The sequence below is a fragment of the Gavia stellata genome, chromosome 2, assembly GCF_030936135.1.
Source record: "Gavia stellata isolate bGavSte3 chromosome 2, bGavSte3.hap2, whole genome shotgun sequence".
Lineage (NCBI taxonomy): Eukaryota > Metazoa > Chordata > Aves > Gaviiformes > Gaviidae > Gavia > Gavia stellata.
The window spans coordinates 9,364,772-9,392,712 of record NC_082595.1 but is presented as its reverse complement, the minus strand read 5'-3'; the positions used below and the strand labels follow the sequence as shown (position 1 = coordinate 9,392,712).

The following is a 27,941-nucleotide window of genomic DNA, read 5'->3' as shown; positions in this document are numbered from 1 at the left end:
TTGGCCCATTGGGAAGAGAGGCAGAGGTTTCCTGCTCTTATGTCATGAGAAAATGCCGTTTCCTTTAGAAGGGAAGATGCTGTGTCCACAGCAAGGCCTGAAGCCTATAGCAATACCTTGTTTGATCAAAGGCGTGTGTCCCCTGCAGCGAATTAAATAGGTGCCCATATGAATAGTCTGTTGAAGTCAGTGAGGGAAACGCCCTCATGGGAAGCCTTGCCGTAACAGTCCCTTGGGAATGTAGAAATCCTTGGCAACTAAAGAAGAGTGAAGAAGGCTGGAACCTGCAGCACCTCGTGCTAGGCAGCTGGTTAAAGGAGAATAGCATTTAATGCACCCAGAGGTGGGGGCTTAGCAGGAGCCCCTTGTGCCGGGCACAAAGCAAGTGCTCTTCATGGCCTTCCAGGGAGGGGATGGCTCCTGCAATTGGAAAGAGGAAAAGAAAGTGTTAGCGACAGATAAGGGTACTTTTTATGTACGCTTTTTACATTGGTCTTTCCAGGGTGATATTTTTCTGGAACAAGTATTTCCTTACAAGTGTGCTCCTGTCCTACTAAAGCTATGTTTAGATCATCTACAGCTGTTATTTGTATGAATATGTGATTGCTATGTTTATCATGCAACTTTGACTTCCTCTGCATGCTGCATGCCTGTCTCTCTCGGCTGAGCCTACTTTTAACATTTCAAAGAGCTGAGCAGCTTCCAGCAGCCACCGTCTGTGAGTAATGTGGCCATCCCAAACCCATGCCAATACATTTTTAGACAGCGCTTGACAGTCCTGTACTTCGCGAGTCTTTCTCATGTTAGCATGAAATACACAAACCTGCATATACTTAATCTTACAAGCAGTTTTCTTTCCAGTTTGTTCAGATAAATCTCTTTGGCTTAGTAGCAAGCCCATTCGCTTGCAAGGTTGGAACTCGGTGTTGTAGCCCCTTTTACTACTTAATCTTGTCCGTGTTGGTTGGTGGTATGTTTTGTCAGTGATATGCTGCATTTGAGTATGTTTGTTTAGTAAAGCTCAGGCCTGATGCTTCAAACTGGTCGAATGTCAGTTCCAAATTTGAGGGCAAAATGATCACACACAATATTCAAACAATGTGTGGTGTACATTACAATAAAATATTGGAGGGCATGACTCCACAGAATAAATGCTGGTGCTATATAAGGCCTCCAGAAAATAGGAGCTGCTATACACAACACAATGTTTTTTGTTGTACACCACAATAAGAATTACTGGTTTTCTTGCTAGATTCGAGGATGCCTGTCATTAAAGGAACCTACCATATGTGGAGTGTTTGTAGTGGAAGTGAGAAAGCACAGCTCAAGTCCACTTTAAGGAAGCATTAAGCTCCAGCTGAGGATTACATCTGGGATCACAATAAGTGGAAAATATCAGCCAACTGAAAGTAGATATCGGAGATATTTACTAGGTAATTAATGGAAATAATTACTTTCACAGAGACAGCTCTTCAGCTGTTAAAGTTAAGGAACCAATGCAGTCATTCCTGGGGTGGATCTCAAAATGGTTTCTACCCATTAGGTGGAATGCCTGAATTTAAAGCCTGATCCAAACCCTCCTGAAGCTATTGGGAGGCTTCCCACTGATTTCAAACTGTAGGCAATAAGTCTGACCCTTTTTCAGCTTTCAATAATAATTCCTCCACTCAAGGAAAAACAAAATCTTATTCCAAATATTTAGATTGCTAAAGAAAGGCATGTAGTACTATTTTCCACAATATTTTGTAGAGGCACAGGTCAGCATGGAGGAAAATTTTCATGCCTGTTTTCCCATAGGATGTTGGAAGAAATCCTATGAATCATATGAAATGATTCTTTTCCATGAGGTAGGAACAGACAATGTTCACAGAGCCTGATGGTTAAGAAATCTTTTGGGAGAAAGATGATGATTTTTTTTGGTTTAAAAAAGATCCAGGCATGAAAATCTTTCATCTTCAGGAATGCCTTGAACAAGGGAGTATCAGTGGACAGGAGCAGGCATTTCACTTTTCTACTGTTGTTTGAGGATTGGGACTACGTCGATGAAGTCGACCATATGACTGAAGGTCTACTTGCAAAAGGGTTTGTTGGATTGGGCCCAACGGCTCTTGTTGCTCGACAACTGCTTTGCTGGTTCACGGCTATGGGGGGTGATGAGCTACAGCTCAAACTGAAATAGCAGACGCAGCTTCCTGCCCTATGCTGCATCTCGTGGAGACGTGTGAACACACTAGGGAAGATTGGCGTGATTGATGTTGCTGAAATTGGAGTCCTAAGGAACTCGGTATTAGACTCATTTGTATTATGTCACATTGATACAGAGAAGCGTTAAAATAAGTGACTTCTAAAGTGTTTGCTGATGGTGCTGCTGATTTGAGCAGGATTATAGCCCATTAAACACCCGATGTATGACTGACTTTGGCCATTTTACAGATACAGCCCCTGGCTTTAAATGCTTGCGACCTATACCCATTTGTTATGGTGAGTAATTTTTTAATGTGTTTGCAGAGACTTTTTAGAGAATGGTTACGGGATCAGTTTTTGGGCTCTTCTGGTAAATCTTCTTCTCTCTTTTAGGCGAGGGTAGATGTTCATTGCCTCAGTGTGAGCTGACCCATGGATAATGTCACAGGTGATAGATGACCGGGAAAGCGGGGAGTTAGCCCGTGGCAAAGATAACAAAAATAATTTCAGGCTTTTTAGTGGCAGAAACCACAGCTGAAGCAGCATTTCTGATATATCTATCAGACTAAAATGGAAGGAGGCAATATGCTGACGGTGCGTGCGATAGGAGAGCAGCTACCATCCCTGACTCCTAGATCCCACCTAGTTAACTCCTTGCAGCAAAACGCCGGGCTGCAAAGCACACGGGTTAAAAATCAGGCCAAGCCGGGGAGGACGGAGCCGCCGTGCTCCGCAGCCCCGCGCCGCTCCCCGGCGAGGGCCGAGGTCTCCCCGCTCGTCCCCCCGCTCCTGCTGCGGAGACATGTCGTCTAGTTCAAAAGTTCACGGGGAGAATCTGGCGAGGCGGTCGCCTTTGGGGCTGGAGCGGGGACCGCCGGCAGGTCCTGCCTCGCCGGCGGGGGTGGCCGGTGCCGCCTCCCTCCCGCCTCTCTCCTCGCTCCTTTCCAGGCGAGACCTTGGGCTCCGCAGGTACCGCTCTGCCTCCCCCCGCCTCGCTCCTCCCTTTCCCTGCGCCCCTGCAGCATCTGCCCGCCGCCCTGCCGGGCCGCCTGCGCGGAGGGGTGCGGAGGGGCGCGCACCCCCCGGCGGGCCGGGAGCGGCGGGGAGCGGCGTGGCGCTGCGCCCCCCCGCCGGCGGGGGGCGCGGAAGGGGGCACGGGGGGGGTGTGGGGGGGGCAGCCCGCTGCGCGGGTGCCCGCCGCCCCACAAAAGGCATCACCGGGCGCGGGCTGCTCCGCGCGCACCGGAGCACGCAGGGACACACAGACACAGGCACGCACAGGGGCGCGCAGGGACACACAGACACAGGCACGCACAGGGGCGCGCACAGACACACTCTCACACACTCACTCACACACACACGCGCGCGCACACACACACGCCGCGATGTGCGATGCGCGATGCGCGACGTGAGGCACCTCGCACGCCCCGGGGCCGGGGGGAGCCGGCGGGATCCGCGCTGCCAGCCCGCCCGCCCCTGCCGCTCCCTCTCCTCCAGACCCATCCATCAGCCTCTTCCTCTCGGTCTGCTCCTTCCTTTCTTTTCTTTCCTTTTTTTTATTTTAAATTTTTTTATTTTTTAATTCGCTCTAACTGTATCTACCCAAGCCCTGAAAAAATGCCTGCCCGTGGAGCAAGGAGAGGGCACCGGGTCGGTAAATAAGAAGTGAGTACGAGCACAATGGCGTGCCTCCCCGCTCCCAGCCCTGCGGATGCTGCATGCGCCCCTGCTTCGCCCGCGCCCGGGCGCGGGGGGGACCCCGGGATGCTCCCCGCGCCTCGGCGGCCCGGGCCCCCTTTGTACCCCGCCTGGCTGCCTTCCCTTCCTTCCCTTCCCGGCCCCGCTCCGCGCCGCGCCCCGGCCCCGCCGCCGGCCGCCTCGCCCCCGCGCCGCTCCCCGACCCGGAGCATCCCCGCGGGCGGCGGCTCGGGGCTCGCCCCTCGCTGCCCGCCGCACCGGGGCTGCGCCCCGCGGGGGCGGCGGGCATCCCCCGGCGCATTGCACCGGCCGCGGGGAGGGGGCGGCGGGGCCGGCGGCGGAGCGGCGGTGCCCGGTGCCCGCTCCTTTGTTCGCCGCCGGCGGCCGCGGCGGGTCGGCGCTGTCCCGGGCGGGCGGGCGGCGAGCTCGGCGGGGCCGGCCGGGAGGGGAGCGGCCCCGGCCGGGAGCGCCGCGGCCCCCGGCACCGTCCCTGGGGGCTCGGAGGGTCGCAGGGGCTGCGCCGGGAGAGGGGAGGGCGGCGGGGAGGGGGCTCCCCCCGCCAAGGAGTGGGGCGCGGGAGGGAGCGCGGCCGCCCCCCGGCTGCCCGCGGGGCGTGGGGCGGGGGCCGGGGCGGTGGGAGCGGGAGTGGGAGGCGTGACCGCGGCGCGCGTGGGGTGCGCGGCACCCAGCCCGCGGGGCGTGCGGGGTGCCGCGGGTCCCCGCTCGGCCCGGGCAAGGGGCTGCCTCTCCCCGCCTCCCGGCCCCTTCTCCCGGCGCCGAGGTGTGTGCCCGAGCCCGGCGGGTGCCCGGGAGGTGACCCTGCCAAATGCCACCGCCACCCCGGCTGGGGACGTGTCCCACCTCCGCCGTCCGCAGGGAGACTTTCCTCTAGATTTGGATCTGGGCTTTTCCCACCGGCAGCTGAAAGCGGTGTCGTGGCCGTTCAAAACGCACTTGTAATTCAAAACAATTTAAACATAGCTTGTGCGGTCAACTGCTGTGGCCATCTTCCCACACGAGACCTTTACCTGCGCTTGATGTGGCGGATTTTTTTGTGGTGCCTGTGTAGTTGCCGGTAGTCACATGAGTTATCGAGATACTTGATAACACGCTCAGCTGCTCTTTTCCTAACCCGGTGGGGTTTTGTAGCTGTAAATAAAAATACACGCCTTAACAAATGCGTGACTTTTCCAGTAAGTACACGTATGTTTTACTGGTATTTTCTGAAAGGTGTAATCGATACGCAATTAACGCTGGAAGCCTGGTATGATGAGCAATGTCTTGTTTTTATGGTTGTGTCTGGGGAGTTCGGAAGTGATCATGCAACTGCTGTCAGAGAGCATTTGTCAGAGTGCTGGACAAAATAGGTGAGAGAAAGAAGGATTGGTATTTTTCTGCTACCTCTGTAAAGCTGAGGTAAAACACAGCTGGAAAGCTGCTTAGCAGTGCTTAAGAGAGCAGCGGATGTGAAGAATCTCTGCAGCAAAATGCCACCTTATACTAATTTAAATGCAAGAGCGTAGGGGAAATCTGCGTTTATTAAATCATCGAGTATCAGAAGGGGACAGATGCATATAGAAAACGTTGCAGATGTGTGTAAAGTGCGTAATGCTACTCAGAGCAGCAGCTTTGTTGTAACGTGGTATGGGTTTTACGTGAAAGATACAACAGTTTAAGCATTCCAGTTGGAAGTAACAATATCTGTAATCTCTTGGCAAGAAGTTCCGTTAACAAAATCTGAGCGGCAGTGTAAAAATTAACTTTCTTTTTCTGTTTTGCCAGTGGCGGCACCTGACTTGCTGGATCCCAAATCGGCCACTCAGAACTCCAAACCAAGATTATCATTTTCCACCAAGCCTACCGTGCTCTCTTCACGGGAGGAAAGTGATTCGGCTATTAATGTTATGAAATGGAAGACAGTCTCAACAATTTTTCTGGTGGTAGTCGTGTATTTAATAATTGGAGCAACAGTATTTAAAGCCCTGGAGCAGCCTCATGAGACCTCCCAGAGAACCACCATTGTGATTCAGAAGCAGACGTTTGTATCTCAGCATTCCTGTGTGAATGCAACAGAGCTTGATGAACTGATTCAGGTAATCCATACCAAACCCTTGTCACCATGCCTTAGAGGAACAAACTATGTAAGGCAGCACTGCTGTGATAAAGGGGAAAAACTTTATTAGCAAAGCTCTGTATTGGCCGAGCGATGTAACAAGTGCTAAGACCAGAAGTTGAGCAATAGCATTTTCGTGCAAAGCCTCATGGTTGAAAAGCTATTGCTATTTTTAGGTCCAGCACGCTTGGTAGACAGCCTTTTCACTGAAGCCTCCCATATGCTAATTAAATGATTATTCATCAGCAATATATATAATTAATAGTTCACAAAGGAATTGATCTATTGATTGTGCCTTACTAGGTCTGTCAATATTTGAAATGCCTAATTCTGAGGAAGAAAATACGCCATCCATTGCCTTAAAGGACTTCTAATTTACTGTGATTGTATCAAGCCAGCTTTCCTTCCAGCTGTATGTTTCTTTTTATTGATTTTGTTTTAAGTAGAGGAAAGTACCACAGACTTGCTATTTTGATCTTAAATCTCAATTTTCTCTGCTTCTTAAAGGCACATCCACAACTGATGTAGATCGGTGTGTTCCTACTAACATGACTTTACCCTTGCAGGTCAACTGCCTCGGAACCGTAGGAAATATTTATTTGCACTAGCGCAGAACTAGATCCAGAGCCTTATGAGGCCCTCTCCAACTTAAATCCCGTGTTCCCATGTTCTTATGAATACCCAGTGGCACTGCAGGGAACAGCAAGGGGCTGCTAAATAATGTCAGTTCTGGGGACGAGAGCATGAAATGGGAGGCTAGAGTGAACAGCCAGGAGTTGGCAAGGATTGACCCCTTCGTTAACAGTACCCATGGGGCTGTCTGGGTCTGCAGAGCCTGAGATGGGACAGCGGAGAGCTGGAGAGGGTGGCGGGCATCCAGAGCCTGGCTGGCACAAGCTTTGGAACGTGCCAGTTGCATGGGCAGCAAAGCTTTCTGGAGGTGTTTGTTGACACCACATCTGGCTGGGAGTTTAGAATTCGATTTTACCTCTCTCGACCAATCTACCTTGAGCATCAGCATTGACACCTGTTTTTTTTCAGTTTTAAATGCAGAGCTCTGATGTACCGAGTTATTTTTATGGCACGTTACTTCTGAATTTTAAAGGCAAACTGGGAAAATGTCTTGTATTTTGTGATTTCTGCCTGCCTTGTTGCTAAAAAGTGTTCCAAAACTGCCATCCTTTAAAAGACTGTCAGGCAGTTCCTATCTCTGTGTGTCCTGACTAGGCGTGCCTGAGGAGGTGCTGTCAATATGAATTTCAATGCTGTGTGATAAGTATGTTTCAGTGGTTTTACCAGCACAATGTGAGATAATCTTTCAGAGAAATATACACACACATTTTGTTTAAAACAACCTCTTGCAGGTAGTATAAATAGCCCATATGAAATTTTTAGGTCAGATCCTGTACTTGTGAAGATAAAAATAGAAATTTTGAAGCAATATTATCTTACATCATCCATGAGATGGTCCTTAAGGCAAAAACTGTTGAAATTTGCTCTGGAGTACTTAGATATTTTAGCATTTATGATTCCCTACCCAGAAGCACAGATTGGTAGTAAAACACCACTTCATCAGCATTCAATGCCCATTTGATGTTCTGTGTAAAATAAGTAACAGTTTCAGTACAATTATCAGAGCACAGATACCCGTATCAGCATTAGCTCCCATCTTCACTAGCGATCTCGGCATGATCAGAAAGACACAGGCTTGTGAAGCACAGGTGGGTGACGCAGCCTCCCACAGGACATGGATGAGAGACGGTTGTGGGAAGAGTTTGCTCTGCTTGTTGTTGGGTAAATGGAAAACTTAATTTCTCCTTGTTGCCTTCTGCTTCTCTGCGAAGAAGAACACCACGACATGGAGATCGGAACGTGCTGTTACACTCCTTTTATAGGAGGAGAGCTGAGGCATAGGGAGCCTCATCCTAGAAGTACATTTGGGTGCCTTTCTTTACGCAGAGTACGTGGTAACTAACTACATCAGGTTGTTTAAGGGTCAGGAATTAACTGACTTGCCCAAAGTAAATAGGAAATCAGTGGTAAAGCAGAGTCTCAAATCCATTTTTCCAAGTCTAGGCTGTTACCCTAACCATGGGGTGTATTTCTTCCATACTTGCCACTTTGTCACAGAAGCTAAATTACTGGAACACATTTTGTCTCTCTGGGTTTATGTCCGACTGCTATTACAATATAATGCAGCGTTTCTTCAGTTTTCGTTGGATGTCTGTATGAATAAAAATAAATAGCACATGTGAGGAAGAAGTAAAAGATATTTAAGAATTCACTGAAGGCTATAAAACTGAAAATTAATACGTACTAGTGTAGTAGGAAGCCGGAATGATTAGCGTGTGTGAAGAAAATTACAGAGCTTACAGACTGTAATATCTTCTTTAATCAAGTATTTACCTTGAGTCAAACTATAATGAAATTCATTATAAACTTTTCCTTTTGAACTTAGTGTTCTGGGATTCTAGAAACTGGTTTAGCTCTGGTTCGTGCTAAAGGTGCTTATCATGCCAGGCTTTTTCAATCTTCATAACTTCTTATCTGCCATTTAATCCTTACTCTGAAGCAGCCTTGACCATCCCAAGACGGCTAACTGTCAGTACAATGTGCAGTGGCTTAGTCGGGTGAGCAAATTCGGGAGACTAGTTTGAGAGCACAAATTCAGCTAAAAAAAATTGTACAAGTGGAATGAAAGTCCAGTTCGCTAGCACCCAGGGGCCATCTAGTTTCCATCATCTTTGCTAAAAACTTCCCTTTGCCACAGAGCTGATTACAACACAGAGTTGTGTGCTTCTATGAATGCACACAGGATAGGGAATTTTCCCTTCCTGTCTTCTCCATCCTTATTTTATCTCTCCAATCACCAAAAACCTTCCTGGCACATCAATATATACTGTTGCCAACTTTTCAGCACACACAGCGTTATTCCCTGGGTTTCAAATTCCTGAAACTATGTATTTTCACATTGTGTGACTCCTCTAGGTGTACTCAGTGAGAATTATACTGTTATAGACTTCATATATTTTATATACATGTGAAACATGGGGCAATGGAGAGCTGTATGCAGCACAGAAAATGTGCAAAGTTAATGAAATAGAGTGCTCTGATGGTGACAGCCAAGTAGCCTCGGCTGCCTCAGAAAAATGACCTGGGTTTTCCTTGTAACTTTTCAGCCCAGTCCAGCAGCATTGTTCGTGTGTTGACAAAGAGGTGGTCTTCATGACCTCCTCCATCTCTGACTTCCATGGTCCAGTGTTGCAAATCTTTTCCAGTCTAAACCACTTCAGTTACCTGTTGCCTCACTATAATAAAATATACCTGCAACGAACAACAGCAATGTATGACCCTGAGACCTGCTTCCAGGTACAACAGTTTTTTGATATTTTGTGTACACTTCTATTTAGTATCATACTTAAAATGTGCAAAAGTCATGCAGAGCATATCTGTACACCCAAGAGGCCATTATTTCCAGGCAATTTCAACTCCTTTTGCTGTAGCCTGAAGCCAGTATTAACAACAATATTAAGTGGATCACTGCGTGCTGTACCCAACAGTGCTGAGGTGGGCAGTGCACAGCAGTCGGTGGTATATCTAAATCTAGAACTAAAGACATATCCCAGGAGGGAAGCTTGTGAACATACAAGCACTACCTTGGTGAATCTAATCAGGACACAACATACCAGCAAGCTGTGCATGGTCTGATGTTAAACTTCGGTTTTTAAAGTTTCAGTTGGAAGGTCTTGAAAGGATCTCAGTTATTAACAGATGAGAAAGCATTGGTTTGGTGAAGGTTATACATAATATCTAATATATTATAAAGCTGTAGAAAGGGATGTGGCCAGACACTTTGCTACTGTTCCTTCTTTTGGAAGAACTCTTGACAATTCATCATGGATGGTGTTTTGGTTTCTCTGTCCATGCCTGTTCTCAACTTGGCCCTGCCATGCAATGCAAAGTAACTGCCAGGTGACAGAATAAAAGAGTAAATGTAGTTTATACTGTGTGGATTTTAAGTATATGTGACAAAATATATAAACCTGATCTTCATTTATACTAGGGATTTTTTACATCTGACATGGAACAGTTTTTTTCCCCACCACTGAGCTTTCTGTGGGCAGAAGCTGATCGAAACCTGGGAGTAATACAGCTATACACATGCAAATAACAATAAGCATTAAAGGATGAAAAAAATTCTCTAATTAGAGAACTTGTATTTCTAATTATTTCAATTTAGTTCTAGTTCTCTTCTATTCTGTTGACTGTTCCCTGTAGTAAGCTTGCTGCTAAACATTTGAAAATGTTGGAGATGGTTTCCAAACTCAGATGCACAAAGTGTGTTGCCAAGTACCTAGAAAAATCTCCTGCTGTATTTTTGCACCTGTGCATAGTAGCAAACGTAAAGAAACCTTAGGTTACGTTGCTGATGTTCAGGTTGCATGCATGTCCTCCTGCAGTGCTGTGCAGCTGTCAAATAGATGCATATACCTTCATGATATCTCTGGGTTAAGAGTTTGTCTCTGGGGACAGGTGAGCCTGGCTGAACATGATATCCAACAACTTTGCAAAACTGTTGTTATTGTGGTTTCATACACCTCATTCCTCTATAGGGGGGAAATAAATTTGCTTTCCACCCCAAAGAACTCATGTTTTTCTTAGGAGGTAAGGATGTGACCAGTATTGTGTATTGTGGGATGTCTTGGCAATGAGAGACAAATATTTGTCCCCCTGCCAAAGAGAAAGCTGATTAAAAAAAAGAAAAGAGCTTTTTGAGTAAATGTCACCTAATTATGTGTTGCTCAGCAGTTATTTGTTTTAGTGTTGACCTTTATAAACCAAAATGGAAAAAAAAAATCCTTTTAATCTCCAAGCATCAAGTTGTTTAATGTATTATTTTTGCATAACAAAATTGGAAATCAGAGAAATTTCAGCTATATTATTTTAAATATCTAGAGTGTCCCAGCAAGCTGGTGTGAATGATTTTAGTTATCTTAGTGAGTTAATTCTGAAACTTAATAAAGAGTGTTCAAGTAAAGGTACACTGAAACTTAAGTTAATAACAGAACATACCTAATTTCTGGTTCCTTTAGCAGAAATATCCTTCAACTATATTTATTCTGAAAACCCTAACAAGTAGAAAAAACATATCACACTAAACAGCACAATCATTTAATGTGTTTCAAATTGTAATTTTTGTCTTGTAAAGCCTTCATTTCGAAATCTGAATGAGTTTTCAGGATGCTGCACCAAGCTGTCTCAGCAATAAAGGACTCTTGTAGAGTTTTAAGTCCAGCCCCTTTCAGGGTATGTGGATTCTTCTGAAAACTGAATGCCCACAAAAATGTGCTTGCATTTAAAACAAAAAAAAAGAATTAACGAACCACCAGGATTAGCTGAATTGACCTTGATCCCACAAGTTGACCTCCTTGGGTTCTGCATGGGCTTGTGGTTAACATGAGGAGAACAGCTCTCTGTGCTGGGGTCCACAGTCATGCCCCATGCCTGTTTTCATCTTACATTTGCGCCAGCTGCATTCTCCCTTTTCTTTCTATTCATCTCTTAGACTGTGAATGAGACCAAAATGTGTTTTCTTTTTACCTCCCTTGAGGAAAAATGTGTTTTTTTCTTCGTCTCTCTTGAGGAAAGCCTGACACAGTTATGAATGACATGGGAGCAGTGTTTCTTTCATCAAACTGGCATCACAAGAATGTCATCATGGCTTCTTACGTGATTAATTTCTTGTAAAAATATTTTACTTTAAAATATGTGTTTTCTGTGGCTTCATTTTTATAGTTTAAGGTAGCTAGCTAACATTAAGTTGCACCTCCACCAGTAGCTAGCTGATTCTGTGTCTTTTTTGCAGGGTTTTTTACGACTTGCATTGTAGCCCCAAGAAACTAATTTTGCTGCATCCTCAGAAATACGTTGTTTTATTTCAGCCAGATAAGCTCCTTGAGCCAGAAGCTTTCTGATTATGTAGAAAACTGTTAAAATAAAGAAGTATAAATCCTTCTTTCTCTCCTAGAGATTAGAAGGTAGTTGAGCTTGCTGTATCATTTTTTGAGATAATAAATCGCAGAGACACAAAGATCTTGTTTTCAGACAAATCTGAAATTTATGTAGACAAATTTAAAATTTATTAGCTAAGCCTATTAAGCTTGACTCAAATTTTATTCATTCTTTGAATCACAGCATTTATAGACATTCTCAGTCCTGTGAGCTGTAGCTTATGGGTCCTCTAAGCAGGAACTTTTTGAGGGAGTTTGCATGTACCAGTTTAAACCCTAAATATTCTTAGTCTCTCCCTTTTGCAATTTCTTCCAGCCTCTCCAAAATGAAGCAGGAACCATCCCATGTCTGGATCCTAACCTGGAAGCAGCAGGTGTTTATACTTTGTAAACTTTAAAGCCTGGAAAAAATTGATAGACCAGCATAAAAGAAATTGATGCTGCAACATAGTTTATTTATTTATCTGGGGATCCAAAAAACCATTGCATCAGTTTTTTAATGCACTGTCTGCATGTCAGACCTGAAGCTTGTGACAAATTGCAAATACCAGTAGCAGAGCTGTTGGTGTTTTCAAAGCAACATGAAAAGAATGACTTTTAAAGGAGTTAAAACGTGAAGCGCAGGAACTGGGGTTTGCGTTGTTACCTTCTGCATATATCTGTCCTTAGTAAGGTGTCTGCCCGTCAAAGCACTTGAGCTTATGTATGTTCTTAAGTATACCTGTAGTCCTAACTGGTATAGTAAGGCCCTGTTTCTCTTCTCCTCTCGCTGAGTCTGTAAATCTAGTTTTCACCCCAGTATTTGCCTTCTGCTTCACTGTTGTCAGAACTAAACATTGAGATGCTATTGTCTCCTTCCACAGTAAAGCCCCCCCAAATTCTACCTGTATCCCCAGATCAGAGGAATATTTATGAAATAAAAAAGATCTCTCTGAAAGACCTTAGATCATAACCTTACCCAGACCTGTCCTCCACAAAGATACCCACCTGCTGTGGTCAAGTCTGGATGGGGTGCAGAAGCCCCTGGGTTGTGTGGGCTCCTCGCTTGGGGTTTCTCCAGTTCCTGCCGTCCTTTTGCAGCCAGATCCCCTCTCCTGGCTCTGCACTTAGCTCCCGGAAGGAGAGAATATTTTGCCAAACTTTCTGTTGCCTGGGAGCATTCCCTTCAGTGACAGGACACCTCCCTTTTCTGTAGTTATTTTCTACATGGCGGTTAAACCAAAAGGAATTTTTTTAAGCACAGTCTTTATCTTTCATGAACATAAGAGCAATACAGATTTTTGGAAGAATAATGAATGAATTCTAACTGCCCTTGTCACTTCTTTGTCCAAGCAGGTTGGTTTCTGACTTTTTTTGCTGCTTCAGCTGTTTGGACTCTTAAAGGATGCATTTAGTTGAGATGAACGGTTTTATAGGACCTAGAACCTAGCTAGCTTGAATGCATCTGAATGACAGCTTTTGTCTTCGAAAGGGTGGCAGATATGACTCATTAGTAAGTCAGTTTTGCTGAGCAGCTGTCTGCATGATTCTTCCAGTCTTTAATCTCAAGAAGCAAAGAAAAGCCATATATATATATGTATGCACACACGCAAAATTTATATACATAGTCTGTTTGTAATTCATACTTAGAAATAGAGATGTGTTTTAACATGTTTCTACACATTTTTAGTTCAAGTAGATTGTGAAATAGGGTGAAAAGAGTTCTTCAGTTCTTCAGTGTGTTGGGTACTAGTCTCCAGTGCAGGTTACAGTCATATGTTATACAAACTAAAAAGAAAAACATGGAGTCACAGAATTATAATACAAACATCATTGCAATCTCTTTCAACAGCAAAGCTCAAAAGCATGTGCTTTTGGAGGCTGGAGAGTTGTTTGCTAAGTGTTAAAAGCATCGTAGTGTGCCTCTGAACACAGAACTAGGATTTCCATTCTTTGTAAAGCAAAGCTGAAATAAAAACGCCGGACTTGTGCAGTCGCTGGGCCACACGAAATTTATCGTTATCCTGGAGAGTGAGAGACTGCTCTTGACAAATGGCAGCAGGACAGCAAAGGAGGAAATCCAGGCTGAGAAATGAGTTTCCAGAAACTTTGAGGTGTATCTGACTTTTTGACATTGCTTGTTAAATGATTGCCAGGAAGCACAAGCTGACTTCTGACAAGCTGGTTAACGAAAGACTGCACGCTATGTATTTTATCAGAAGCATAATTTAAGGTGCTTCTATTTTAATCTTTGGTTAGAAAAGCTGAGAGTAATGAAGTGTTATGTTACATCAGTTCATAAAAGTGAAGTGACTGGAAGATGGTACAAAAGCACGTATTAAGAGCCTGGTGTGGAACAAAGAGATGACTATTAGGGCAACTGGCGTGACACATACTCATTTCTGCCTGATGCCTGTATGAGACAGTGGTAGACCACCAGAGGCTAGCCTTGGCAGTTTATAACCTCTCTGTATTGCTCCTGTGGTTCTGTGGACCTCTGTTTACCGAATGTAGCTCTACTGCCAACAGGCTGGCTTTTGTCAGTCATCTCCATCGAGTCCTTGCAGGGTCAGAGGACCAGAGGTTGAAATCCTTGACCTAGGAGAATTGTCTTCTGTTTTCATAAAATGACTGCTGTTTGAAAGGCTGTTTTATCTCTCATTTTGACAGAAAAAAGTCACAAAATTCTGTGTCTTAATCTGCAAGGGTAGCTCAGTGTGGCCTCCACAGAGAGATATCTGCGTGAACGCAGGGATACGTTAACACAGAACTGTGCAATGTATTTACCAGAAAGTGTTTCTAAATTATATAGGAAATGAAAAGCTGACATTCAGTTAAAATCAGATTTGATATTGTCACTCTCTTTTTCCTGGTGTTCTGATTTCAAGCAAAAAAGTACAACCTGAATGCAATGCTTGTGTCTATGGAGCTCAGGTCCTGTCTTTGAAAGTAAGGCAGGTCATGCCTGGCCTGTCCGCTCTGGGTTCAAGCATCTCTGCCTCTTTTCTCTGATGCTTTACTAAAGCTTTTTTCCGAATACGGGTGTAAAGCCAGGTAGTTTGGATGTAGTACAAGTTAGGACTTGTACTCAGACACAACTCATGCCTATCCTAAGATACAGTACAGAGCTAGCCTAAGAATCCACATAACATAAAAAACGGGAATTAAGTTCCTAAAATTTTTAGGTATTTGAAAATTTTATCTCAGTTCTTTTTACTGTCAAAAAAGCCCACATTTTCACCATTATAAAGACAATTAATGAAGAGCAAATGGTGAAAAGCTTATTACCTTTACTGTTACCATATAATATTATTCGTAAAAACATTGCACATAGAGGCCTTGATTGGGTGCCATGTGCTGGGTGACCCCTCCTCTTAGTCCTCAGTCATCTCATGTGAAACAACTAGTAGACAAATGCTCTGGAAGAAGGTAAGGCAAGTGAAATAATCTACATAGTTTAAGAATTGAAACTGTCCACATCCCTATTCTAATGCTGACTCGTTCTGTAGTGCTGAAGCGAAACTGGTTTTTAAGTCAGAATTTAGTTTGTGTATGGAATAAAAATAAGAAAAACTAGAAAAATTGCCGCTGAGGCAGTCAGTAAACTTTAATACTGTAAAGTAATTTTTTAAAAGTCAAGAAATTCCCATGTTGAGATCACATAAAGTGTTTACAGGCTGCAACATATGATAAATGTACAGATTATATAGCATTTCCGTGATTCTAATTGTTTCGAGATTCAAACAGCACAGAGTTACTATCGCTATTGTATAAGTTAGGATAAGCAGAAGGGCTCAAGTGACAGAAAGAAGTTATGAATGAAGGAAAGAATGACATGGCAAACTTGTGACGAATGAAGTGGTTGTGTTTGCTATAGTAGTAGGGCATCAGTCAAGAAAAAAGGCTGAAGATCAAGAATAAAGTGGCAGAGAAAATTGAATCTAACAGCACCGACAACGAATAGCATGCTGTTTGAACACTGAGGGTGAGAACCTGGCCCTTAGTGAAGTTAGTGGAAACCAGCTGCATGAGCCTGCATTTTTATTCCGGGCTAAGGAAATGTTAATATCTGGTATTCCAGCTAAGTTTGTGCAGTGGACACAGTCAGAAAGAAGATGCTACCCTGAAATTCATGCCCTGAAATGTACATATGTTAGGAGTTATGTCATATATTATTTTCTTTTAAAATTATGCTTAGGAATAGTCTTCAGTGAGGATCTGCTCATAGGCACTGACCAAACTAAGAAGAAAAGATGTCCTCTGATCCAAAGAACTGAAAATGCAGTTACCCCTCCCGAAAAATCTGCAGGCAACATTCAAAGACTTTATGAGGTAGTAGTATGGATCTCAGTAAATCAGCAGCCTTACCTAACTGTCGTCCTTTTTGGTATGGAGGACTTTTACAGAAGACTCTGAAGGAATATAATGCAGCAACTTTGTTAGTATTTAAGGCTGGCTCCTCCCAAACATGGGAACAGTGCAGGAGAAAGCGCAATAGTGTGTGTTTGGAAATTTAATAACCCGGTGATGAAGAAGGCATCATCTGGCCCTTTATGGCTAAAGCTATGTTTAAAACAATTCATAAGGTAAATCAGTAAAGGTACAAAGAAAGTCAATGGGAAATACTGGCAATAAAAAATTACTTATATACAGTATTCCACAGATTTATTTAAATAGGTAAATATATTTTTTAATAAGAAAGAGTCTTTAATTCAGAAAAAAGAGGCAGCTGATGAGCCTATAAGATCATTAATTTCTTGAAGGAGACAAATAAGAAATTGCTATTCAAGGATTTCTCATAACATAAGATCTTATAAAATTACTTTGAAGCACATAAAAATCTCAAAAGGGAAATGCTTTTTAAATGATCCACAAGCAGATTGCTTACTGCCACAGAATGACTTGGCTCCCAAAATACAAGTGAGCTCCAAAAGTAGTTAGATAAACTCATGGCAAAAGGATCTACCCAAACCAACCTGAACACCATGATGCAGATGCAGCCTCCCACTCAGAAAGTCCCTAAAACTGTGCTTAGTCAGAAGACAGGAGGATGTATGAAGAGAAAACATCACTTGCCTACTTGCCCTGATTCTTTTCCTAATCAGCAGTTGTCTAAAATCAGAGATACAGTGATAGCAGCTAATAGTCTTTTGTAGCCATCTGCTGTGTTTTGTTAAGTCTGACCCAACAGAGTTATTTTGGGTTAAGTTGTATCTTTTTCCCTGGAAGTCTGTAGGTACAGTATAGTGCAGTTAGGAAATGCATAGCTGTAATGGAATCTAAACTTCCAGCAGTTCAGATTGGCACACCTTTCATATAAAAGGCGTTGAGGTAGTACAGCTTCAAAAATGTGTAGTGATGATATAAAGCTCTGAAAACATTTTACATCTGGATCTGTGTAAAACTTGGTCTTGCTAGACTGCCTAAACAGGTGCGTTGATCTGGGTAGTGCATTCATCCAGTACAATAAACTGTAATAAAACATGAATGGTCCCATAAAATTATATTGATCCAATGCTTTACCACATGATGTCCTCACTGGAGAGCATGTTCCCATTTGCAGGTACAAGGACTTGTGATGAAAATTCTTAGTCCCCTGAAATGAAACGGTACTCAAATGTATTCAGGAGGCTTTATAATGCAGCACACTGGGGTTTGTAAGTCAAAGGAATATCTCTATTGCATAAATTATAAAATCAATACAAGGGATGGTTTTCAAATGCTGCTTAGTCTGATGTGTCCTTTCCTACAGATATGTAAACACCTGTCAGTATCTGTGCTGCTGCATTTACTGTTGCCAAGTTGTATGTGATGTACAAATGTAGAATCAGCTTTGTTCTTCCAACCCAAAGGAAAATTAAACTCTTTTCCCCTTCCCTTTCCCCACCCTTTCTCCTTCCTCAGTAGGACTGAAAATTCCACACCTTTGATGTCTGCCTTTCTGGCATTTTAAAAAAAAAGTTAAAATGAAAACAGTTGAAGGTATAGAAGATAGAACCGTGTAAGGTCTACGTAAAGATACCCCAGCTGGCTTTCTGTTGACAACCCTGGATGCTGAAAAAGGCTTAGGTGTGGCAGCAAGATCCCTGTGGCTGCAGAGATGCAGCTGTGGGCTTTAAAATGGCTACTTTGTGCATCTGAGCTTTGAAAATGGCAAACTGGAAATGGTGGCTTTAAGTTGAGATCCTGTCATGAAAAATCAATGGCCTGGTTAATCGAGGATGGTGTTTTGTCATTTCTGTCCAGATCAACTGACTTCCATGGGCACTATTTAGAAACAAAAATGTTTTTGTTTGCAAATTATCAATGTATTTTGGGATTGGAAAAACTATTGCTACTGCACAACACTGTTCCTCTGCAACAGACTGCCCACATGGAAAACCATTCTGGTCTGCCCTATGGCTGAATATCTTTATGTGCATAATCATTGTTGGACAACTTGCCAAGCAGACACTATTAGTTAAAATGTTCGTTTTAGCTTTGCAGTATTGCTTCCTCTGTTTTCTTTTGTTAAACACCAATTATTATTATAAGGAAACAGCAATTATTATTATAAGGATCGTGATTATGAAATAAATCAGTTTTAAAGTTTCAGAACGAAATTGTAACTTACATTCCTTAAAATATTTATTGTAAGTTTAAAAATATTTTTTCTTGATGTGCACTGTTTAACTCAAATACCGGTATATATCTGCAATAGAGATATAACTAAACAGGAATACTTTTTGTGATAAGAATTTACAGTAGATGACTGCTGAAATAGGAAATGTTTCATCTTTCTTGAGACTATGAAAATGTCACTAAGTGGCAAGCTTGTTAATTGTAGCTGCTAGAACTGAATTTTTCAAGAACGACATTTATGAACTATATAGCTGTATAAACTTAGAGATACAGGTTTGAGATTTGACTCTGAATTTTTTATTAATATAGTGAAAGTTTTATAACCATAAGTGTAATTGTTAATCTTTAATTATTGAATTATCTGTTGTACAAAAGTGTTTTAATTAATTGGAGTTCATTTGATCCAAAACAATGCATGGGCATTTTTTTCTTGGAGTTTTAAAATGACTATGTTTTCAGAAGTGCATTTGCTTGCCTAACTCAATAGAGGAATGTTTTGGGAAACTCTCATTGTAAATCTTTGTCTAATGCATATTTTTCTTCACCAAATGGTTGCAACAGTAAAAATAATTGTGTTTGCCATCTACCTAAGGTGATGCTGTTACTGACACTGTGGATTTTGCATTCTCCTTAATGGTCTGGAGTTCAGAGCTCTGCTGCCTGCTGAAGTGCTTGGGATGTCTGCTGAAGATTAAATTGTAGCCTGACTGAATGATAAAACTTGAGCAGAGCAACACTGATCCTTTTCTGGTTTATTGCTTGGATTAAATAAGTGATTTAATCAATTTACTGTGTAATGTATATTAATATAATTGTTTCATGAATATTGACAAAAATCTTTTTAAACTTGCAGCAAGTAGTGGCAGCAATAAATGCAGGAATCATACCTTTAGGAAACACATCTACTCAGATCAGTCACTGGGACTTGGGAAGTTCCTTCTTCTTTGCTGGCACTGTTATTACCACCATAGGTAGGACACAGCTTATTATCTTTTCATAGTAAATGAGCTGAAACTCTTTTGATTTCCAGTGTGTACATATATTTGTTAATGGTAAATCTTCCAAATCTTCTGGTTTAAAGTAGAGAGTTACTTTTTAGCTGCAGGGACAGAAATTATAGCTGTCTGTAAGGATCCCTAGCTGAGTAAATGATTCTTCTGTAGAAGAAAAATGCTGCTGTATATTTCTAGGAGGTGACGAGAAGAGGTTGTGGAAACATTTTCTGGGGGAATTTGGTCAACTGTGTAATCACAAGTGTTAAATAGGGCATGCTTTAAAGCACATGTGCATTAAACCTTGACTGAGATGTATAGAATTTCAAGTCTGTATAATCCCATTCTATATTGTTGTTTTCTTTAAAATGTGGAAAAGATGAAAACATGGTAAAGATTCAGTTCAGCTTAATTTAATCAGTTATGAGTGTTGCATTGATAGGCAGATTTACATTCAAAGGCTTACTTTGAGGCTTCCGTTGCATTCAGAGAAGTCCAAAGCTGTAGGGTGATTGATCCATGCTCGCAAGGCCAGGGAGTTTTCTGGATCCTTTCTGGATTTGAGAACCACTGTCCCTCTGCGCAGCTGTGAATAGGAGCAGATTTGATCTTTCAGTTTCTTCCCTTTGACTGCAATGTAGTGTACATGGTATACAGTCCAAAGATGCAGTATAGCTCACAGATCATAGAAGGGGCATCCACCAAGGTGGCTGGAAATTTGAAGAAGAAATCAAATGAGAAAAATTTAAGACCTACATTATGAGAGTAATGTATAAGGAACTGTAGCACTGTTACAATAATTGTCTCTACGTAATATTTATATGCACGTTGTGATGAAAGGGGATGTTCTTTTCAAGTGTTGTATGTACCTTTGTTCTTTCTTTATGTAGAAGTGTATGAGTACTATATTTTTTGTGTGTTTGAGTATGTACATGTCTAGATATATGTATAAATATTATGTCTATGTGTAATATTTTTTCACATCTAGAATAACAGAAGCACAGGTTTAGTAAAAACAGAGTGAAACTTTTACCTCCCTGAGGTTAGTAACAAACAATAATTTTATAGTAATAAGTCCACAAGGTAATAAAAAAACAAGTATTGAAAAAAGGAATTTTAACAGATTATAATCAAGAAAAGCAAGAACCTTGAAGGGATAGCTTTATGATCAGTTATGTTATCCTCTTCTGACAAAAAATTTATGTCACAAGTAAGCATCCATGGTCCTACAGAAAGTGCTTTATATTTGTTTCAGTTCCGAATAAGGATAAAAGTTAACATATGAAAAGTGTTCAAGGAATTAAATGATTCAAAAATTATTTCAAAGCAGTGGAACATTTTGTTTCACTATTTTGTTTCTAAGTAAACCTAAGGCTTTTCTAAATAAAAATGTTTCCTGATTTAATTTATTGACCTGATTCAAGCAAAACATTCATGAGTCTTGCTTAGAGGAGAGAGAGGGATCTGCAAAGGCATCCAGGCCACAGATTCACTGTCCCCAAGTGGCAAGATAACCCAATAGGAAATACATTTGAAAATTAATATTTCAGGTCGTTTCTGCAAACTAGAGTCCTCAGAATCAGGTCAGACTAGGCAACTGTAAATATTTATTTCAGGTTTTGTGATAGAAAACGGAGAAAAACTAGGGTAAAATAAATCTTCCATAAAATATTTCGTCTTTGGAGTAACTGTGGTTTTCATCAGAGGCCCCTTCTGATGGAAGCTCCCAGTCAGTTGCAGTTTTGACCTTTGTTTCTTAGGACCTGAAGACAGCATGCTTACATGAAAGCCGTGGTGTGGTTGGCGTTGTCTTACTGCTATGAACCATCTTCCCGATGGTTCACAGGGCTTGCAGTATGACAGCAGGCGGAGCTGTCATGAAAAGCCCTTGGAATTGTGACTTTCCCCAGAATATGGTGACAAGCGTTAAAGTTGGTTGTGCTTTTATATTATTACATGCCATAAAGTGATTTTGTGTTCAGAGCAGTATCTTTTCATATATGAGTAACCTTTTGAAAATGAAGGCATTCCTTCCAATTAGGGGGCATATGGTTATCATGTAACTTGATATTTTAATTTCTCAAGAGACTACAAACGTGGTTTATGACAGGAAAAGACCAGAGAGTTGCCATAGGTTTCAGCCAAACACTACAGATATTCTCTATGGACAAAGACAGGGCCTTATAAATTCATAAAACAACTTTATAGAAACAATTTGTAAAAGTGATTTTATAAATATGAATAAAATTTATAAATATTATGTATGTCCTTTAAACTGTATACCTTAAAAAGTACTTGAATAGAAGAAAGAAGGATTACTACCATTTAGAGAAAATGATAGCTTTCCAGTGTAGCAGCAGATTCTCTAGCTTTCCAAACCTCTTATTACTATAATTTTACCTTATCATTTAGCTCACACTCCTCCTGGTGATATCTCAGAATCTAAAAATTTCAAATGGAACCAAGAGTTTATTTAGGGATAGTATTTCTCAAACCTTTCTCTAATGACAGTAGCACTTGCATCCCATAAGTATATGGTTCCTGGGGAGAAGGGGTAGTAAACAAAGCCTTTAGCATTTCCCTAAGCAATAAGTTATTGTTTTACAGTTACTGTTATTATTGTATTACAGTAGTGATGAACATTTAAGTGAAAAATATTGACCGTGTATTTTGGTGGCTGTTGGCAGCAGTCCAGAACCATCTGTGGTTTCTTTCTCTTCTGGGTCTCCTGTAGGCTGCTGAAAGGCTCTGTGATGGGGACATGTAAATCCATTGAGCTTCAAAGCCAGCTAACAAAAGCAGAGGTAACACTAGAGAAAGCATGGCTTGATGTTTATATAACAGGTTTTTTATTCTCTTATAATCCTTCATGTTATCCAATAAATGTTATAATACATATTATAAAATTAATGAACTCAGTTTTAATAGAACATAATCTGTCATACTGCTACTAGAGCTTTCCTAAGAAGTGGATTTAGTTGAGAGGTCAGGGTCAAACAATTTCACAAGACTTTATTTAGAAAAGATCCTTTGTAGCTTTTTTTCCCGTATCTGAGTGGTTTGGGTTTGGCTTTGCATTTACTACTGTGCAACAGCATAAAACTTGTTTCAGGAAGGGACCTCACTGGTTATAGGTTTGGCTTGCTTAGTTAGGTGTTTTCACCTGTGGATATGTTTCTAGAACAAATACGCCTCATGTCAACAAAGAAATGTGAAACTAAGTGATTACTCTGTGCGTATGGAGCAGTTTCAGACAGTCCCTAAGAGGGAAAAGGGTAACAGGGAAAAATGGGAATCCAAAAATTGTCTATGAAAAACATTGTTGTGTTGTTGCCTGGGATACTGTGTGTGCTGCAAAGCACAAAAGATATTCTATTTTTCTACATGAAGATGTCATTATCCAGTCAGTCCTGTTCTAAGACCATGTGTCCAAAGAAAAGGAAAAAGAGAGTTGAGAAGAAAAGCAAGAAAAAATGGTAACTCAATCATAAAACTGGAGATAGTGCTGAGGAAGAGGGGAAAATAATCTTTATCTCACCTCTTTTTATTCTGAGAGCTTATTGTTGGTGCTGTGCATGTGTGTTTGTCCTCTGGATCATTTCCTTCAATAGGTAGCTTAACTCAGAAACGGGCATACAGACACAGCCTCTGCACACCCTGCTTCCCCCCAGACAACTTATATTTTAGGGCCTGAGAAAGTTTTATATTTGCAGCAGGGTAGGAAAGGAGACCTCTCTTATTGCAAGGTTGAGACCTGTATCTAGAAAAATGGAAAAACAAAGTAGACATGCCAAGGCCTTGAGCTTAGCAGTTGTTTTCCCAAATGACTGCTGTCTCAACACATGAAAAATGTAGTGTCAACTGTAATATCAGAAACCGTATCATGAAAACCTCTACTAGCCTCTTATGGATCTTCACCTAAAATAGCTGTATTATTGCTGCTGTTATTCCAGCCAGTCTATAATGACTTTTTCAAGCACTGAAAGTAGACATATAGTGGAAAGGGCACTTATTCAGACTCCTGGAAGATGAAGTGTCTTGAATAGCAGTTGTGCGCATGTCAGGAGTGCCAGCAACCTCACTGGTAGCCGTGGTTTGCCAGAGCACATCCTTTCAAACAGAGCCATGTCCACATGGGGGTGAGCTCACCGAGCTCCATTAATACCTTAGCACTCGAGGATACTTTGCAGCCATATTGGTGTCTAAATCCAATAGTTGCTAATAACTGTGTCTACAAATCAAAAAAGGAAGAACACATCATTTCTTTTTGTCCTTTTCCATTTTTTTTCACCTGCCCTTGATTTTTGAACCCAAACTTCTCATCTGCACTGGAAACTCAACTTCTTGAGAAGTTCACTTATGACTAAAGTCCTTTATTAGCTTCATGCAGCTAGCTATGGTAACATGGTTATGGCTTTTGGGTCCAAAACCCTAGCAACCGTTATTAAAGAGTGCAAAGCAATGTGAATCTTTATTTAAAAAAGAAAAAGAAACAAATTGTAAATATTTATGTTTTAGGGAACAGTTGTGAATAGCAAGCAGCTAAGATTCTGAAAAAAGATTAATGTTTTTTACTAGAAATCTGAACTTGATTTGTCACTTTTAGAATTGCAATTAGTTATGTAGCTTCAAATGCAATTTCACTGTAAGGAATACTTCTTTCTGCCATTTTCCCCCTGCCTGGATGCAAGCTTTTCTTGTGAAGGCAGGGTATTTTAAAAAGTCTTATTACATTGCTTATTGATTTGAAACAATAATAAAATCCTGCTGCTAAATCTGTCCCTTCTGGCACCATTTCACTGCATTTTTGAAGTACAAAGTAACAGAATAATGTGTTGATAAGTAAAACATATAAAATACGTTTGATGTTACAAATGTTGATAATGAAATGTGTTACCTATTATGTCAGATAAAGATAAAAAATTGCAAATGACGTTGAAAAATTTGTTCCCTTAGTTCAGAAAGGTAAAAAGCATCACATACTTATGTTAGAATGGTTTTCTTTTTTTGTTTTTGTTTGTGCCACCAAAGAAGAAACAGAGCTATAGAGGATGAGCATAAAAATACCATTTGAAAAGAATACTCCAATTTGCTTATCAGAATATAAATGCTGCGATTTCTGTTTGTGTATTTGAAAGAGAAGAGAGAAGCAGCAAGCAAAAGAGAGTGAAGTGCAAATGCTGAGGCGATTGAGGAGGGGGTTGGTGAAAAACTCCTAGAAGTAAAAAACATAAAATACATTTGCCTGAAAAATATTCTGATATGTGATTTTCTCCATCATATCAGTATTCAAATCTGCATTTCGGTCAATGACTTAAATGAACTTGACTACATGGTGGACATTGGAGTATATGGCTTCTGAGGACCTGTTTCTTTCAAGGCTCCTCAACTTGAAATAATCTTCTTTGGTTCCCTTTCCAAAGCAACAGGTAAAGTTTCATTAAGGCAAGGTCATGGTTCTTATCCTCCACTAGTAGCCTGGATGCATGTGTACAGATTTCATATAGCTTCTAGCAGGGGTATGTGTGTGGCAAAGCTGAGTATAACCAGTTGATAAGACCAGCTGCAGAGCAATGCAGAAAAAAAGTGGTTAAGATTTATGGTCTGTGAAAATGTGGTAGTGAGAGGCATGCTAAAGAGGTCACTGGGGAACAAGGTGGAAATGCTTCTTCTATCTCTTACTCTGCAGAGGACTCCACTGAAAACTCTTGCTGTCTTACCGGATTTCATATCGACTCCTAAAAGTGTGTTAAATATGTATATCTCATCTGATAAAATGTCAACAGAAAGAACTATTTTGTTTAAAAAAAAATCCCTGAGATCTCTTCAGAATTCAGTCTTTCCTCTAGGTTAGCGTTGTGCTTACCTTCCCATACCCCTGCTGCTGTTCTTAATAGAGGATGTTACAGCTAAAATAGCTTTTTAGTCTCTCTTTGTTCCATTCTAATTTATCTCCTTTGTTTCTTTTGTTGCTCCTGTGAAAAAGTGTCTGAATTTGACCCAGTTACTGGCTGTTGACAAATAGTGGTTCACTCGTGCTCTGGAGAGACCTGTTAGGATTTGGCAATGAAATTCTCCAAATATTTAATCTGAACTGAGCATACTCTCTCCCCGGACAGTAGCGACTAAACAAGACTTCCTCTGTAATTATTTCTCCCAGGAACAGTGAGTAGAGAGTTTATTACCACTATGCCCTCAATTTTCTTCTGCATTTGTTCAGGCAGCGAGAAAGAGGGCTTGTCTGACTCGAATGCTGAGGAAATAACACTTGGACTGTACAAGGTTCAGAAGCAATAATTAGGATAAGACTGCTAGGAGCTAGGGAACCTGGAGCAGTGGTGAAGGAAGGACTGTGGTGAAGAGCTGAAAGGAAATGATATTAGGTGAAGAGCTCAGTTAGAGACATTGAGGGCTTGTATATCAGAAAAATTGAATTAAATTGAATGAGCAAATCAGAGAACAGAAATTGAGCCTCACTGACCAAAACAACTGAGACTAACAGGAGAGGGCCACTTTTTTTCCCTGCACATGCTATAATACTCAAGAAGATAAGGGTGGCTCTGAAATTGAAGAAGTGAAAGTTTGTGGGATTATACACAGCTCTAATTACACAAAGGAGTGCTATTTTTTCTACCAGCCCCTTTTGATACACAGGTATCTGTAAGGTATATGGTAAATTGCAAGCACTTGCATGTTCTGTGGGCTATATTCATAACAGAAAGGATCTGATAATTCTGGTGATATAGTTACTTTACATTATTAGTTATATTAGAAAAGCTTAGGGTGCTATAGCCTCTTAGTAGTGTGACTGTACAAGGGAGTTTTTGTTGACCTGGTAAGTTCTGAATTCTGGACAAGAAACTTGGCAATGGATGGTATAAAGGGATGCTGTCTCTTTAGGGAAGGTGGTGGCATCAGTGGCATTTCATATCACTTCATATCTTTTTTGCACTGAACTTTTTTGCAAATTTTTTTGTCTTTTAATCCTGATTCAGAGCACTGCCAACTACTTTTCTTGTAATGTTGTTTCCAACTATGTTTATATTCTGGAATATGTTTTCTGACTACCTGGAATGTTTTTCAACACTGATGTGATTTCATTAAACATTGGTTTTGTCAAAAAAGCCTTTTTGATTTCATTGATAAGCTTCCTGCTAGGCAGCATTGATGGTTTTATTTTGGTGTGGTGTCTATTGTTGGATCTTGCAAAGCAAGGAGGAAGATGTACCATTTTTGCAGTTTGATGTGCTTGTACATTCTGAGCTTTTAATCTTCCTTTTCCTCAAAACCAGCAAAAAGTTGTGTTAAAACAAATTGCCAGGCATGCAGCTTTCCATCACTCTTTTGTACCTTCTGTAATTTCCTAAACTACAGACTACGCAGCGCAGTTCTGCTGAGTTCTTGCTGTGGAGTGAAAATGTCAGTTCATCAGTTGTGACACAGTCCCCAATTTACACTGCAAATGAGCACTGAAATTTTCACAGCTTACTCTGTTAATGCTAGTGTGCTAATGGAACTGGATTTTGTGGTCTTTATTCAGATTTCTCATCACCGGCTGATCAGTATAGGATTTCTGAGCCTCCCCATCATGTCCATTTTAATTTCCAGGTTACGAAAGCTTGTTATTATCAATAAAGGAAAGGCTGCCAGGAAGAATTGCTGAATGTGGTTACACTGTTTGCAGAATGCTAGGATGAATGAAATGATTTCCTGCTTCAATTTTTGTTTATTTTCGTAATTGCATCAGGAGCTGTGCAACCAACCATGAGAACCTCAAATCCTACAAGCAAACAGAGGCACAGGATTTTGGAAAGTACAGAAAAAAGTGAATGCTTTGTGCTTTGTTTCTACTAAACAAGAAGTAACAGAATTGGAGTCACTGAGTGTGTAGGGTTTAGAGGTGAAAAATAAAAGCACCTGTATGTAGTGTGTATATCCCATCAGAATGATCTGTTGGTAAGTTCCCCTTTGACCATGTTAAGCTGTTTACCATTATGTGCTGCTTTATTCACAGCTGTTGGCACTTACTGTTTAGTTGAGCTGCTAAACAGGACCAGCTTTTAAAAAGGGAATGGCAGCCCTAATCAATGCCAGATTATTTTTTTTGTTGAGACTAATAATATAAGAGTAGTGTGTTGGGCTGTAGCTTCTTTTGAAAGTGAAGCTGACTATCTCAGCTGGAGTTCCTGCCTACTGATCACTTTAGAAAGTATGGTCCTTTTTAGGTGCCTTTAGCACAAGTTCTGGGTTCTGAAGACTTGAAGATCTCTCGTTTAGCAGTTTGACAAATCTGGGCCAACAGCATATTGCTTTATACCAGGTGAGAACCTGCCTAGTAGAAGT

The 27,941-nt window shown here is 41.4% G+C and overlaps 1 protein-coding gene across 1 annotated transcript in view; it reads left to right on the top strand.

The window, feature by feature from the left end:
- Positions 1-2,986: 2,986 nt before the first annotated feature.
- KCNK2 (potassium two pore domain channel subfamily K member 2) overlaps positions 2,987-27,941 on the top strand; it is a 78,707-nt gene continuing 53,752 nt past the window's right edge. Inside the window, exons 1-3 of the mRNA XM_059835916.1 lie at positions 2,987-3,153; positions 5,657-5,975; positions 19,460-19,577. Of these exons, the coding sequence (XP_059691899.1) occupies positions 2,987-3,153; positions 5,657-5,975; positions 19,460-19,577 (604 nt within the window). The remainder of the gene's footprint in view (positions 3,154-5,656; positions 5,976-19,459; positions 19,578-27,941) is intronic.